The sequence below is a fragment of the Acromyrmex echinatior genome, chromosome 18 (assembly GCF_024713525.1).
Source record: "Acromyrmex echinatior isolate Ae372 chromosome 18, ASM2471352v2, whole genome shotgun sequence".
In the NCBI taxonomy this organism is placed as follows: domain Eukaryota; kingdom Metazoa; phylum Arthropoda; class Insecta; order Hymenoptera; family Formicidae; genus Acromyrmex; species Acromyrmex echinatior.
Window position 1 is genome coordinate 1,952,205 of NC_141869.1, and position 15,479 is coordinate 1,967,683.

A 15,479-nucleotide genomic window follows, 5' to 3' on the forward strand; every position below is an offset into this window, starting at 1 on the left:
TGTGATAATTTATTGTGATAATTTTTGTTTTCGTATTTTGTTTTTATACAATATCGTCTTAAAATTTTGAATGGTTAAAATACACATATTTATGTAATTTATATTTGAATACATAGAAGTAATATATAAGAATCGAATTTCTAAATTAAATAATAAATCCATTGTTTGCCCCTTTCTTACTTATATTATTAAGTATAGGTACTTATTTTATTAAAACTTACTGTCTTATTTAAAATAAAAAAATTAAAAGATTATGGAATGGATCATCTCATCAATCAAATGTTTTCAGTTAAAACATGTTTAATAGATCTAGTACAAACTGTTTTTGCGACAAATACGAACAATTCAAGAGCGAGCAATCAGCATATATGACATATTTCCTCTCTGCAGTTTCGTTCAACCAAAATATAGTGCCTAAAGATATTTTCAACGTACAAACTTATTTTTGCTATATCGATGGCATTACCAACAAAAATGAATTTGCCAGAAATTCAAAGATATTTGATATACATATATCACAGATTTTATTCCTATCGTACATATGTTACTTTTATATATTATATTTTCCAGCACCATAACAACAATATGTAATATTTTGTTAATATTTTATTAATAGCATCGAGCAACATATCGTATTACCGTTAATAATTTATTGCATTACATAGTTGCTTATTATATGTAAATCCAATTTTTGTTGCTAACGTTATTATCGTAGACCATCGATCTATTTGTTTATGCGCTCCTTATTTTACTTATTATACAATTCCTTATAATTTATTATAAATATAAATTGGTGTAGATCTTTACAATTCGTTGTAATTGTGATACCTCACAAGCCATCACTATAGTCGCTTCAAATCGACACAATTGGCTATAATTTGTTATGTCATTAACAAATTTTTTCACAGCATTTACGGGCGGATAACAATTTTTTGAAATCTAATTTTAATAATTTTTTTTTTATCAATTTTACAGGAACTACAAAAAACAAAAAGCATGTACTACGCATTTTCTTCTTATCCTATGTAATAATGTTAAAAAAGCAACAATTATCTTTGAACAGATTTATATTCTGAAGCTTATTAGCAATTTTGAAAGCCCAAAAGTTAACTCATTAACAGTTAACATCACATTTTTAAGATAAAATTTAAGCCCACTGAATAATATAATTTTTTAATTATTTCAATTTTTTATCTTTTCAAAAATAATTTTTATTAATATTGTTGTGTATTAAATCAATAACAATATATTTTATTTTATTTTATTTTAGAATTTACTTGTACTATATTTTTAGATCCTCCACAGCTTCAAAAAACGAACGAGTGCCAGAACATACTTTACTTTCTTTTATCTTAAATCTAATTTATAAGGCAAGAATTCATGAAGGGAATTTTTCAAGTGTAAGATCAACAAGAATTATTTAATAATTCTAGAATTAAGCTGATACTTTTTTCAAAGAAAGGAAAATTGTAATATTAAACTGTTTATATTGCAATTATGGCCTTTTATGAATTAAGTGTTATTATAGTCTAGTTTTCACATAAAAAGGGGCAAATGTCTATCCCTGTAGCATTAATTCTTGCTGCGAAATATGATCCTGAAGTGATCTTACGATATTGTAATTGTGAAATAAAATAAAGCGAAGTATATATAAGAACAGCCTGCTACACAATCGATATATATTTCGTATATCGACCAACGTGTTACTATCACCAAACAGTGCATTTATTCGGGGGATTCATTTTTGTTCCGAGTGGACAGCGAAACGCCTCTACGAATGCCTGAGAATTCATCATTACACTGTTGACTCTGGAAATCAATCATCGTGCGTGTAATCTATCGTTATACTTTACTATGACTGAGTAAATTTTGCACAAATCAGAAAAAATAAAAAAAATATCCAGTACCTTTCAGGATGAGAAGCGTGATAGTCGAATTCAACGGAGAAGACGTAGGCCTCGAGAGTCGTATTAACACAGTATACCTAAAAACACAATGGTATTAATACAATACATTACTTTAACATAAAGTTAATATAAAAAAAAAACAAAAAGATAATGGATAATCTCTTAATTATCTTTGAACACGTTAATTCTTTTGTCACTTCGATAAATATACTTATACTAATGATATAACAAATTTTATTAATGTAAAGAATAAAAATAAATATAATAAATAGAAATTATATTACACACATATATTATACATTATATATAAATAATAATATAAAACAGCTTTAAGATTAGATCCATTTAATTAACAAAGAAGTATAAAAACTAACGTTAGAAAATATTGAAGATGACCCAATAAAGATCGGAACATTTATCATAGTTATTTTGACAAATAAATGTATTATATATAAAGATATTATTTGCAAAGTGAATTACTTTGATAAAAAATTTTCTCATAGTTTTTATCAGTACAAAATTACCTTTTTAAAAAAAGTAAAAAAAAAGTGTTAAGAAAACGTGCTTCTCGAATAAACCTAAGTATCCAACCCAATTAATAATAGTTTTAATTTTTCTTCAAAGATATTCTTTACTGAAGATCTTTTTATTTCGACTCTCAAGTAACTTTAATTCTCTGTCAAAAATTATTATACTTCTCGAAAAAAACTAATGTATCAAATGAAAATTCAGATGCTACAGTTTTAACTAATCAAGGTAAAAGGTCTATTAAATTAAAAACTAATTTTTATACGAATTGGAACATTTTTCAGAAATACTCAGAAAGTTTACATCTTCCCTCAGAATTTTTCATACAGATGAATTCTGAAATATTGTCTTTGCTTTGTACATTCCCATGTTTGGTTTTCCTATTATTGGGTCACTGCAATACCATGCATATCAAATTTAGCTTTAGAAAGCCTCTTCGGGGAGTAAAGTGCTTATGTTTTGCATTTGTAGTTTGCTTATGTAGTTTGCATTCTTATTCCTTAGAGTGTGTCAACACTCGAGAAGACCTACAGTTTAACGCCGAATTCGAACAGCAAATGTGAAAAATCATGTATATGGGGCGCAGGTCGCGCAGATGGGATTGAACTCGGATTCACAGATCACGAGTCAATCGCACTGAGTGGCATTCAATGCTCCAATTCTGAAATATTCTAAAATTTTTATTCCATAATTTTTAAAAAATATTTTTAAATTTTTTAGATTTAATAATATTTCATCAGAAATTATACTTACAAAAAATCTTAAAAATCTATCTTACGATATTTCATAATTAATGTATATGAAAAACTCTGAGAAAAGATGTAAATTTTTTGAGAAATGTTCCAATTCGTATAAAAAATGTGAGAAAGTTATGAAATTATAGAGAAATTCTGAAAAATTATATGAAAAATTCTGAGAAAAATTTTCATATAATTTTTCACCAAGACAGCATTGACTTTTATGCTTCTTTATTAATTAAATTGTACTATATGTATATGTAATGATTTTTATATGATGATTTTATATGATTACAGATTAGTTTGTTGCAAAATTATAGAATAATGAGAAAATCGAAAAAAAAAAATTTGAAGAAAAAAAAAGGGAGTTACCTGTGCGGCACTTATGAAGAAGAGCTGACTCGGTCGGAGTCCCTCCAATCCGGGAAGGCTCCGATCCTTCCCGTTTGTCAAAATGTGCCAAGTCTTGTGGGCAATTTGCAGAGCACCAATATCCGCGACGTTCTCGTTTTTTGTCATGTTCCAATCAAACTGTGCGACAAAATTAAGGGTGAAAAAAGAGGAACAATGTTCCTGTTCTCATTAATTCGAGAGATTCGTGAGCATTCTTAGCGATGTCGATTCGAATTAATAATTTCAGTCATTTCTCACTGATCTTAAGTTTCATCTCACACTTACCTGCACAGCAACGTCATTCCCATAAGACTGGACCTTCCGCCAAAAGCTCCTGGCGTAAAGTCGCGCGACACATTCTATTTTGGTCTCCAATCGTTTCCAAGAGTCTGCCGTGACGCGAAGCCATTCGTCGATGTTCCGATCTGACTCCATGGGCAGTTTACGGCGATGAAAATCGAAAGCATGGAGAATCTCGTGGGCGATGACCGATCCTAACGTAGCGTGTACAGCAAAAGCTGGACCACCGTCCCACGACCATGCCCAGGATGTCATCATCGCCAATGGGATTTCTATATTTTTAACAAGAATAACTTAATTTATTCAAATTGCTCGATGTCAGTTTTGCTTGCATATATATAATACTTACCGATGGTATTTGTGGAGGATTCGTAATAGGCATTCACGGAGTAAGGGTAGTGATTCCTAAAAGCATAATAATCTACAATTTAGGAGGATTTCAAAGGGAATAAAATTTTTTTCTTTTTTATATATTAAAGATCTAATTGATTAAGAACTGTAATAAATTTATAATACAAAATTCATAAACACAGAAAAATATAATATAAGATTTATAAAAAACAAAACAGAAGAAATGGCACAAAAGAGAGATAGTACTGTTTGATATATTAGTTAAGCTTTTATTTCTTGATTTATGGACTTCTAGGTAAAGGGCTAATAAATTTTTCTCACCTCATTATCGCGTTTTTTCGTAACGGGCTTTGATCTTTTGATCTTTGGAGTTGACGGAATCTGTTCAGGACGGTGGTAATAAAATCATCCGAGTCGATTACAACCTACGAGATAATGCTATTTAAAAATACTAATAAAAGAAAGAAGGTAGAGACAATTTCAAAGTTTACGTCGTCTCTTCATTAATAAATAAATTCACTTTATAAATTATATCCTTTTTATATATATATATATATATATATATATATATATATATATATATATATACTTTATGAAAGAGAAGAATCTATTTCTTCTATTTTAATCGCGTTCAATATTTATGTATCCGTATATTCCTGGTAAAAATTTTTCTTAGAATTTTTCATATAATTTTTATAACTTTTTAGAAAATTTGTCACATTTTTTAATAATTTCTGAAGGAATTGGAACACTTTTTAAAAGTTTTTTAAGACAATGTTTTAGTCACATTTTTTCTAATATTCTTCATATATTATATATGAATTCTAAAATATTACTTTCTAAAATTTTTCATTTTTATAATTTCTGAAAGAAACTTATAAAATCTAAGAAAGTTTAAAGTATTTTTTAAAAAATCTTCATATAAATTTGAAAATATGATAGATTTTTAAAAATATTATGAGATATGAGAATTTTTTCCACCACAGAGAGAGAGATGAAAAAAGATAATTATCTTACCTCGGCCATTTCACGCGTTAGCAAGGAGTCGTTGTAAAAATCTGGCGACACATGAAATCGACCTTGTAAGGAATTTAACTTCTGCAATGCTTGCGTCCTGGTTTCATCGTCCAACCACGATTTCACTAATATCCGCTCGGCTATCGTTTCCTTCACGCGTTCAAACAGCGCGGTCACCTGCAGTTACATAGAAAGTAATTATTATCAAATTAAGACAAAAGTTTACACGACAAAGATCAACTCTTTAACATTTGATCACTCCAAAAAAATATGGATTATGCGATACACATATGCGAAATCGTGCAACGTTCAAAAGATGGATAATCATGTTTATTCGTGTTTCAAATTCGTGTTAAATTTATTAAACGATCAGTTAAAGAGTTAATCGATAGACGAAAAGTATTACCCTGTTGACCAGAGTTTCTAAGTACTTTGGAGTGTACTGTCGCACGTAGAGCACACTGACCGCCTCGCTGAAGATGCTTTTGGTCAGTCTGTAGCAGGAGTCTTCCCAATCTTTGACGGCGGTGACGTTTATGATGTCGTGCAATGTATCCGCATAGAGCAACAGCAGTCCGTTATGAATAATCCTTCGTGATTTATTATAATTAAATATTAATCAATATTAGGTATACATGTATTCTTCGTAATTATTATTACAATCATGATTAGATAATCGATATATAAGCCTAGGTTTCGAATAATTAAACCATATAGTTATAATATAATATAATATTAATATAAATAAGTAAGAAAATGAGTAGAAAAATTATATTAATGTAATATAATTAATGTAACATAATTTATAATAATTTATATTATTATAAATTATATAACAATTATATTATTATATTATATACATAATTACATGTAATTATATTACATTTTAAAATTATATTAATTAATGCAATATAATTTTTAATAATTTACATTATTATAAATTATATAAAAATTATATTACATTAATTAAGATATATTACAATGTATATATGATTAATATATGATTAGCAATACTATATACTCTATTAATGTACAATAGAATATCAATTTCTTTGTTCCGTCCCGTCTATAGAATCGATCCTTTCCAAATTGACATCTCGTTATCGACAACTTATCCAATTGGATTTCCAAAGAGAAAGCTTAGGCAAAGGATTTGGTTTCGCAAATTATGCAATGCGCGCAAATTGTCATAAAATGGATATGGAAAATCCGTACCGTCTGGAGGAGCGACTCAATAGCTTGCCAAGGCTGCGAAAGTAACGCGGTGCCGTAATGTAGACATAAATCTGCTGGTCCTCGGATGCGACGTACGTCGGCGGTCGTTGTACGCTATTCGTGTCATTATTACCGCCGTTTAGATCGACGCCGTTTACACGGTAGGGTAACGTAGCGTTCAGTAGCGATCTCCATCTTATCTGTCCCAAGATCGTCAAATAATTCTCTTATTTTAAGAGAAGGAAGATCGAGAGATCAATTGAGAGATCAATTGAGAGAAGAGAGGAAAATTAATTGATGATTAAAAGACTGGGAAAATAAATAAGAGGCTATTGTGATCCAAAGCATAGAGTAATCCAATTAAATGACTCTAGTAGCACAATTTATTGGCCAATATATTCCTAATACATGCCAATGTTTAACCAATGTAATGCCAATAAATTGTGCTTCTCAGAAGGGAGTCAATATGATTTTAATTAGATTTAAAACTTCGGACCATCATTTTCAATTGGCTCTTATCAATTCTTAAAAGGGAATAACATATACTTGGGTGACATACTCAACTAATTCGATTACTTAAGCAATAAAAAATTGTTTACAATATGTGTTTATTTTTACGAAATTTATAACTAATTAACAATTTTTTTTCGACCAAAATACTAAATATTAAGGAATTAATATATAACGATATAATTAAATAAATGATGTATTTTTATTAATAAAAAAAATTAAGCAATGGAAAAAATATTGAAAAAGCATTGGAAAAAGAAAGTATGCTACACTCAAGTGGCAAGCAAAGGGATATCTATTGTTTATGACAGAATTGCTGTCGGGTCTGTTTCACTAACGATCGCACGTAGCGGAATTTCGTGTAGTTCGCGGTTAAAAGAGCCCCGTATTAAGTTGATACTTACATAACCAAAGTTTTCTTGGAGATAAGTAACGTTGTAAGCGACGTATACCCTCTGTTCAACGTCCACCCAATTGTACAAATCTTTGTGCTTTGGATAAATCTGACATAATGCAGTTTATTCGCTGTTTAATTCGCATAAAACGGTGGCGATAAACCCTTACCTTTTCAAGCGATAAGCAAAATTGCAAAAGCAGATCCGTTTCCGACGATCGTTCCTCAGGATCCATATTTTTTGGCAAGAACCCTTGGACAATCTCTCGAATTCTACGCGATCTTTGTACGTCTCTGTTTTTCTGGAAAAATATCGCGGCGTATTTACAAGATTCAAAAAAAAAAGAAACGTCTTAAAAGCGCTCAAGAATTTAAAGGCATAAAAGGCATAAATAATTCGCTGATTTTTTTTTTTAATTACCGTGTAAAATGTCAAATCAAGATAGCGTCGAATTCTTACCTGGTCCTCTGCGAGAAATTTATAATTCTGATGCTTGACAGGAAAATCAAGATATACAGATGACTTTGTGCGATCGTAAAGATCTATGTCGACGTATAAGTCGAAGAAGGGCGCGCCGTTTACTTTTAGCAATGCAGAGATTAGAGGAGTGATATCAGTCGGCACCACGCTTTTCGGCGATAGATAACCACCAAATTTATTCAACAGTTCGTAAACTGAAAGAGGGAGCATTAAAAGTGACTTATCATCGGGACGTATGATAATATCAATGGGACATATATTTAATAATAATTGAATAACTGAAGAAACTTTATACAATTTGGAGTAACGAAAGAATTATATAGAAAAGGATCTGTTCTTATCCGCGATTTTTATTAACATTTAACAAATGTTAATATGATATGTTTTAATAATAAAAAGACTATTACAATATTAACTTATTTATATGCATAAAATTATTTTATATTTGATTTATTAAAATTGAAACGATAAAATAATTGTGTTAGGAAAATTTTCAGATTTATTTTTATTATAAATATCCGAATTTTATTCATGTCTTCCAAATGTTAATGCACGGTATGTTTTAATTCTAATTGGTACTGATTGTTCCAAAATATTCTTAATTGATATTCACGAGTCCAGTGCTATAAATTAATACAGCTTTGCTTAAAATTAATATAATTGAATGATTTTATTTTCATTTTATAGATCAAAATCCAAGGAATGAGATTACATAACTTAAAATTATGTAAGGTTGTGAAAAACATTTGTTTAAACAATTTTTCACAACATAATCACAGAAAATGTTCGGGAAAATGTCCATTAAACTCGTAAATATCAATAAGGATTAATAATAATAGGAAGCTTGTGCAATAACGTGAATTTAGATACGGTGAACGTTAAAGACATATTATCCTTTTCTTAATTAATTGTTAAGAATAAGAAGAAGATAACTTGATCTTAGCGTTCATCGTATTTGGATAAACGGTATTGCAAATCTTTCTAATAAAAGAGCGAGTTAGCAATATTAGCTATTCGTAAAACAAAGTATCGTGAACAAATCTTTTACCGGGTGTAAAATTTACGGGTTTCTTCTTAAAGTCCCGACAAGTATCGTAAAACTGCCCAAGCTTCTCGAAGGCAACGATCATTTGTCCCGTCTCGTTTGTCAGCGTTTCTAAAACAATAATACTCGCGATTAGGATCATTTCCTGGAAGGAAATGTCGTTAAGTTCAACTCGCAAAGAAGGCTGAAGGGATAAGGCACAACGGTTAAAGATCTCGCAGATGATCCGATTAGCAGCGGGGGTAATTCGTCGACCTTGAATCACGCGAATATCCGAAGGTAAACGTAAAAGTAAGAGAAGGTTTTAGAGAGAGACGTTCCGCCAAACAGTAAGCAACCGGTGCAACACACGTATGCATACGTGTACACGTACGTATATCGATTAATGTGCATTATTTATAGTAACGGCAAGTCGGCCGTTCGATTTCGCCTTGTATCAGAGTCCGATAACTTTTCATCAAACGGAACGACCCTCCCCCGTTCGTTTCTTTCATTTTCGGGGAACGTGAGCGTACCAATGTCGAAGACTTCCGGAGAACTTGCAACCACCCCATAAGTCCATCCCTTAACGAGACAGCGCTATTAATGGATCCTCGGGAGGAGGAAAATCATGTCCCTCTCCTTTTTTAAAAATATTTATGGCAAACTGTTATACATATTTTTAATTTTTGTAAAATGCTTCATCACAATTATGATATTCCAAATGTATATTTTAATTAAAAAAACTCCTAGATATAAAAAACATAGATTTACATTTCATTATATTATTCTTTTTTTGTGTCAATATAATTTTAAATAAAATGTTTTGTAAATTGTACATTTCATATATATTTATAATACTTCTTTAATGTAACAACTTAAATAAATAAATTTAGTATTCTATCTTTCCATATTTGATCTTGAAAAAAGATTGAAAAAAAAGATTTCGCTTCCTACAATTCGCCGATGAATCCTTGACAAGTTTTTGGATCCATCAATAGATAGCACCGAGTTTTTCGATCTACATTCCGATGTTCTTCGTAATGACGTTTCTCGTATATATAGTCGATGTTTATTCATCTCTCCTTTAAGTTTCGATCCCTGAAGAGTTATATTATCCCGCGATCCATACGCGAGCATAGTTGGTGCCAGTCGCTCGGCGCCAGTCGCGTCGGCGACACCACTACCACTAACTATTATCGTGTTCCCGATAGGTTCTTGCCAAATTGAGGTCGGGTTCTCTGTCCGGGTTTTCCCCGTGGTCTTTGAATCTCTACGTTGAAGATTAACATGTCGCTAATTACACCCGTCTCTCATCCGCAAATCCGGTTCCTTTTTTCTTTCTTTTCCCTCGTCGACACGAGGATCGTAATAATCGCAACGAAAAGAGGACAAAGAAAATCGATAGGATTACCGAGATACCGTCGTTATTGTCATACAATAATACTTTGATAGTCAATACACTCTTTAGAATCGTTAAACGTAATGTAGAAGAATTGAAGATAAATTTCTATAATTTTGTATAAAAAGTTCTAAGATGAGGTTTTCTTATACAGGCAACTCCAATTTTATTGTATTATGTAGAATAATAATAAAATCACTGATCCATTATAAGCTCGATTTTTTTCTTAACGGATAACTTTTAATCTGCGAAACAGATCATTTTAATCAGGCGTAAATTATATGCTCTTATTTTTTCCAAGAAAAAATGCTGTATTTCATAATTATTCTATTGAAAAACATTACGTCATTACTCCACTGAGAATTGAGTATTTTAATGAGGCCATATGAATCCACTCGGCTGAAAGAGATTGAAACGCGGTAAAAGGAATGGAATACTTTTACATCGTGGAACGCAATTTTTTGCTTCAACGAAGTAATTAAGTTTTCGAAATTAGCGATTAAAACTTGTGAAAATAATGTCTAAAACTTTTTTAAGTTAGAATGTTGTAAAAGGAAAGTTGTGGAGACCTGTAAAACACTCACTGTGTATACGCTCGTCGATTTGCGCCTGGAGTATATTGAAGCTTGCACTCGGTTGATAGGGCTGCTGATCGCGAAAACCACCGCAAGCGAACTTGTAAAAATCTTTGCAAGGATCGACGCCACGTTTCATAGACGTTAAGATCCTCTTCGAGGCTTCCACGCAAACATCCGTGTCGCAAACACCCTCAGGTCCATCTCGTTCTCTGACACAGGCTTCATCCTGAAATCGCAGTCATTAGCTTTGCTTTAACAGATTCTTTTCCCTGAGACTAGATGCCTATTTTTCGGTCCCAAAATATCCTAATTTTTATTTATTGTTTGGATAAAAACAAAATATCTTCTGTCAACTTGAAGCTTTTGTAATTTTTCAAATCGTTAATTTTATTGGCTCTTTTTTAATAAGTATAGATATAACGTGACTATATTAATAATAATAAATTATATAACAATCATCGTAATAATATATAAAATATAATTATTATTTAGATATAAATTCGATTTGGCAAAATTGAGATCTCTTTTGAAGCAACCTTTTCGTAAACAGTTCTCGTGTGCATTGTTAATCAAAGATAATATGTATTATTAAATTGTTTATCAATTTAATTTGTAATTACGTACGCCAACTTCAGTTTAGGACTGTATTTGACAAATAATGACACATATTCGGCGTGCAGTTCACTTGAGTTGAAAATTGTAAAATGCATGCAAAATGTTATCAAACACAAAGACCTGCTTTAACCGAATTCTAAAAAACACACTAAGTAAAAAAATCAAAATAATTTTACGACGACATGAAAGTCAAAATGATGATCTTTGGTTACAACATTTGACTGTTTATTGACTTATTAAGAATCAATAAAGATATTTTAATAAAGATATTTTTTATTAATTCTTGTGTATTCCTTGAGATATGGTCTTTTCACTAATAACTAATGTATAACTAATGTAATTTTCAAATTTAAATAATGTAATACAAGTATATTCTCTGTCTTAACATTTTACATTCAGAATTGTTAATATTGACTCTTATATGTCCTTTATAATCTTTGTTATTGTTTTTTAAAATTAAGAGTCCTATATTCTTTATTATATGATTTTTACTTCTTCACTTATTTAGGTTCAAAATAACATTTTTAACGATTATTGCTGTAACATCTTTGACTCTAAATACCATTTGCAATCCATTCGTTTTCTGATAAATATAAATTCGGAATAAGAGGTAACTAAAGCCCTGACCTCAGCCTAGGATGAGCCTTCAGTTCACCTAGAAACCTTACCTACCAATACGGCTTCGCTTTGTGCTGTCGCATGTATCACTTCGAGTCATAAGCGCGGTTTTCCATGTCGTCGTTCAGTTTCATAATTTCACACATTTTCAATTCATATAAAGAAAATAAAAGGTACAAATTTTCTTGAATCGCGATTCTCCTCTTTCTCCCTTTGGATTCGAGAATTAATTCTCTTGTTATTTGCGAGATTAAATTTGCAGCACAAGGATAAGTCACTGATTACAGGAATCCTCTCGTTGCTAAACGCCGACTTTTCTCGCCTTTCTCACCTCTCTCAAAGTTAACTTATGTCTACGATCAATATAAATTACTACGTCCAACTACTAATCTTCCTTGCTGCATAAGTAAGACGATTACTTATTCGCGTCACGTCACACGCTTCGCACGTTTTGCAAGCATACCCTGCATGCGTGCGTTATGTTCGCGAAACACTTCGTGTTTCCTTGTAATCTCAGTGACGATTTATACCTTTAATTTCTCAACAAGCTCTTACGTGATACACACTTACTTTCCATTCTATGCGTGACGACACATAAGTATTGAAGATGGAATTGTTTCGAGCACAACATAGCTTTTCGCCGTAAGTTTTGCGAAAAGAAATATCATGTTTCTTTCTTTCAAAAAGAAAGCCTTGGATAAGAATACATTATAGATATTTTGCAGGTATATAGCGCATTTTCTATATATCGAATGGCAGATATATTTATTATACTATTTATAGAAATGAAATTGAGTTAGAAAATAAAAATCAGTTTGATTTCATCGAACGCGCAAATCCGGGTGTTACGGAAGCCGGATAATTTCGTATTTATTCGTGCGTAAACAAAACGCAATAAATCCTACGGCATAGGATTCTTTTCTCACGTATTTTCAGCATTTGGAAACTGATAAATAATCCCAGATTTAATCCCCGAAACCGCTTCCGTATCCACGAAACCACTCTTTCCGCTTCGTTTGGCGCGCAAGAGATTGCCGGATACGGAAGAGGAAAGGATCGTTAAAAGGACACCCACCAATGGCGCACATTTGCGCGGCTGCTCTCCTTCCGGCAAGGTCGTGATAAGGAAGAGCACCGGGCTGGTGACCAGCAGGCTGGTTACCAGCATCATAGCGAAGGTGAGCAGCGCCTTGTGCACGGCCTTGCTCCTCCGCAGCCAGTAACAGGGCACGCAGCATACCCATGTGCCCTGGTGTGCCGATCGTTCCACGTGCACCATCGGCTCGTCCGGTAACCCGGAACCGGGGGCGGCCTCCTCCGTGCCCCCGATACCGCTGGTAGCCACGGTCGTGCCGTGCACCCCCCCGCGACCACCTGACCCGCTGGCGCATAAATTGCGGGGGCTCAAGGACAGCCGCGCGCCTGCGTCGCCACGTAATCTACCGCCACCGCCCCCACTGCCACCACCACCACTACCACCACCACCACCACCGCCTCCACCAGCACCAGCACCACCACCAGCACGGGCCCCGCGGGCCACACGGCCCCCGTAACCCTCGCTCACCGTGCACAGAGCCACATTTGCCGGGTCCCACCGTACGTCCTGTCCCTAAATCCCGAACCCGCCTCGAGGGTGACCGTTGTTTCACCCCCCCCAGACACCCCGTCGGCACGGGGATGACGGTTGAGTGATGAGAATGTAACGGCACCAGCTCTCACCGAGTGAACCACGACTCCACCAGCAACATGTCTCGGGGCTGAAATTGCATGGAAAATTACGATTAGATTTGAAATCACGCCCTCGCCTCGGCGCGCTTTCAAAGGCCACGAATTATCGCTTGAAGATCATCGTTACAGAGCTTTTCTTTTCCTGAACTTCGTTTACTGCTAGGTCAGGAAGAAATAATATAGAGATTGTAGATATAAAGTTTCATATAAAATATGATGTATGCATAACTCTATTTGTTCTTGACAAAATGTCTCAAAATACTTCATGTATACGCTAAACTCTCTGTGAAAATATAGGGGTGAGAAGTAATGCGTTATTTATAATGTTGTCATTGTTACAATTTTTTTTTATTTTTTTACAATAACGACGATTTTTTTTATTTATAATTTGATTGCAATATAGTGACGCTTTTTGGGTAATAGTATATAACGATCTATTGGTAACGAATGTAATAAAACCAGTATCTTTATTGTTATTTGGTACACGTACAATAACCATTAGATACATTTCGCAATGAAATGGACAATTAGCGACACAGAAAATTGAATGCCACTTTAAAATAGGATTATCAAAATTAGATGGATAAGTAATGGAAATAATTGTAATAACTCGATATAGTTTTCAAATAAAGATAATAAAATTAATTTTTTAAATTAATAATAAATAACAAGTTATTTTTAGAAAGTAACTTTTCTAACTTTGAGAAAATATTAAAAATGAAACACTTCTGTAACTGTGCCTTCCCCTTAATAAAAAAAAATCAGTTATAGCTCTCAATTATTAATAAAAAATATTTTATGACGTTAAACATTATTTATAATTTAATGTTAAATTTGAGATAAAGTAAAACTTTTTGTTACGTAATTCCAAAAGATTCTTATTAAATTCTATTTTAATTTATTTTAGGTTTAAAAAACAGAAACTAAAAACTTATGCAGACAAGAAGTGAGAAGAAAAACACAACTGACTTTAATAAGCAAAAAAATATTTTGTAATTGCAGTTTTATTCTTTGAAAAATCTTTTACTCGAATCAATTTAGAGAGAGAGAGAGAGAGAGAGAGAGAGAGAGAGAGAGAGAGAGAGAGAGAGTGTGTGTGTGTGTATTGCAAAACCAAACTTACTTTTTATATAAATCACACTTACGTGAATTTTCGGGGAGGACAAGACGCACCGATTGAAATTTGCAACTTTGCACAAACTCGCCGCGTTTCTTTGAATTTTAGTTCCGATCGGGCTACTGTTAGATTCGAATAAATAGGACGTGCACATGACGTGCTTAACGCGTCGTGCAAAATTCAGTCGATAAGGATCGACGTTTCGACGACGTTACTACGATCTCAATGGCACGGTTTGGCAAATTTTAATAAATGCAATATACGGCTCCGTTCTCCAAGTTTACAGTGACACGCGGACTGTCGGACTGAACTCGAACGGAACGAAACCCACTCCCACTGACTACCCCATTCCCACCCCTTTCTTTCCTCCCCGTAAATCCCACTCTGTTTTTTCTTCGTCATCCTTTTCTGTCTTTAAACACACTTGCGTGCTAAAATATTGTTTAAACAAACGCAACGCAACATACTGCAACGCAAAATATATTTTTATTACTCAAAATTTAATTATAATATTAAAATTTAATTATAAAAATTTAATTAATCAGTAAATGTATCGCATTCTCG

At 32.7% G+C, this 15,479-nt stretch overlaps 1 protein-coding gene across 5 annotated transcripts; it reads right to left on the reverse strand.

Annotated features, from left to right (window-relative positions):
* Positions 1–282: 282 nt before the first annotated feature.
* On the reverse strand, positions 283–15,251 carry LOC105147706 (neprilysin-1). 5 transcript variants are annotated; one of them, XM_011058902.2, is made up of 16 exons: positions 14,944–15,036; positions 13,635–13,827; positions 10,844–11,063; positions 8,882–8,989; positions 7,813–8,027; positions 7,523–7,654; positions 7,363–7,461; positions 6,449–6,648; positions 5,640–5,823; positions 5,234–5,410; positions 4,538–4,641; positions 4,215–4,270; positions 3,851–4,137; positions 3,545–3,703; positions 1,908–1,984; positions 283–1,809 (listed from the first exon to the last, which is right to left on the reverse strand). In XM_011058902.2, the coding sequence occupies exons 3-16, from the start codon at positions 10,971–10,973 to the stop codon at positions 1,710–1,712; spliced, it is 2,028 nt and encodes a 675-aa protein (XP_011057204.1). In that variant the 5' UTR covers positions 10,974–11,063; positions 13,635–13,827; positions 14,944–15,036; the 3' UTR covers positions 283–1,709. The 5 variants fall into 5 exon arrangements, with proteins under 5 accessions (XP_011057204.1, XP_011057203.1, XP_011057202.1 ...); XM_011058901.2 differs by having other exon boundaries at positions 7,363–7,449; positions 13,146–13,827; XM_011058900.2 differs by having other exon boundaries at positions 13,146–13,827.
* Between the last annotated feature and the right edge of the window lie 228 nt (positions 15,252–15,479).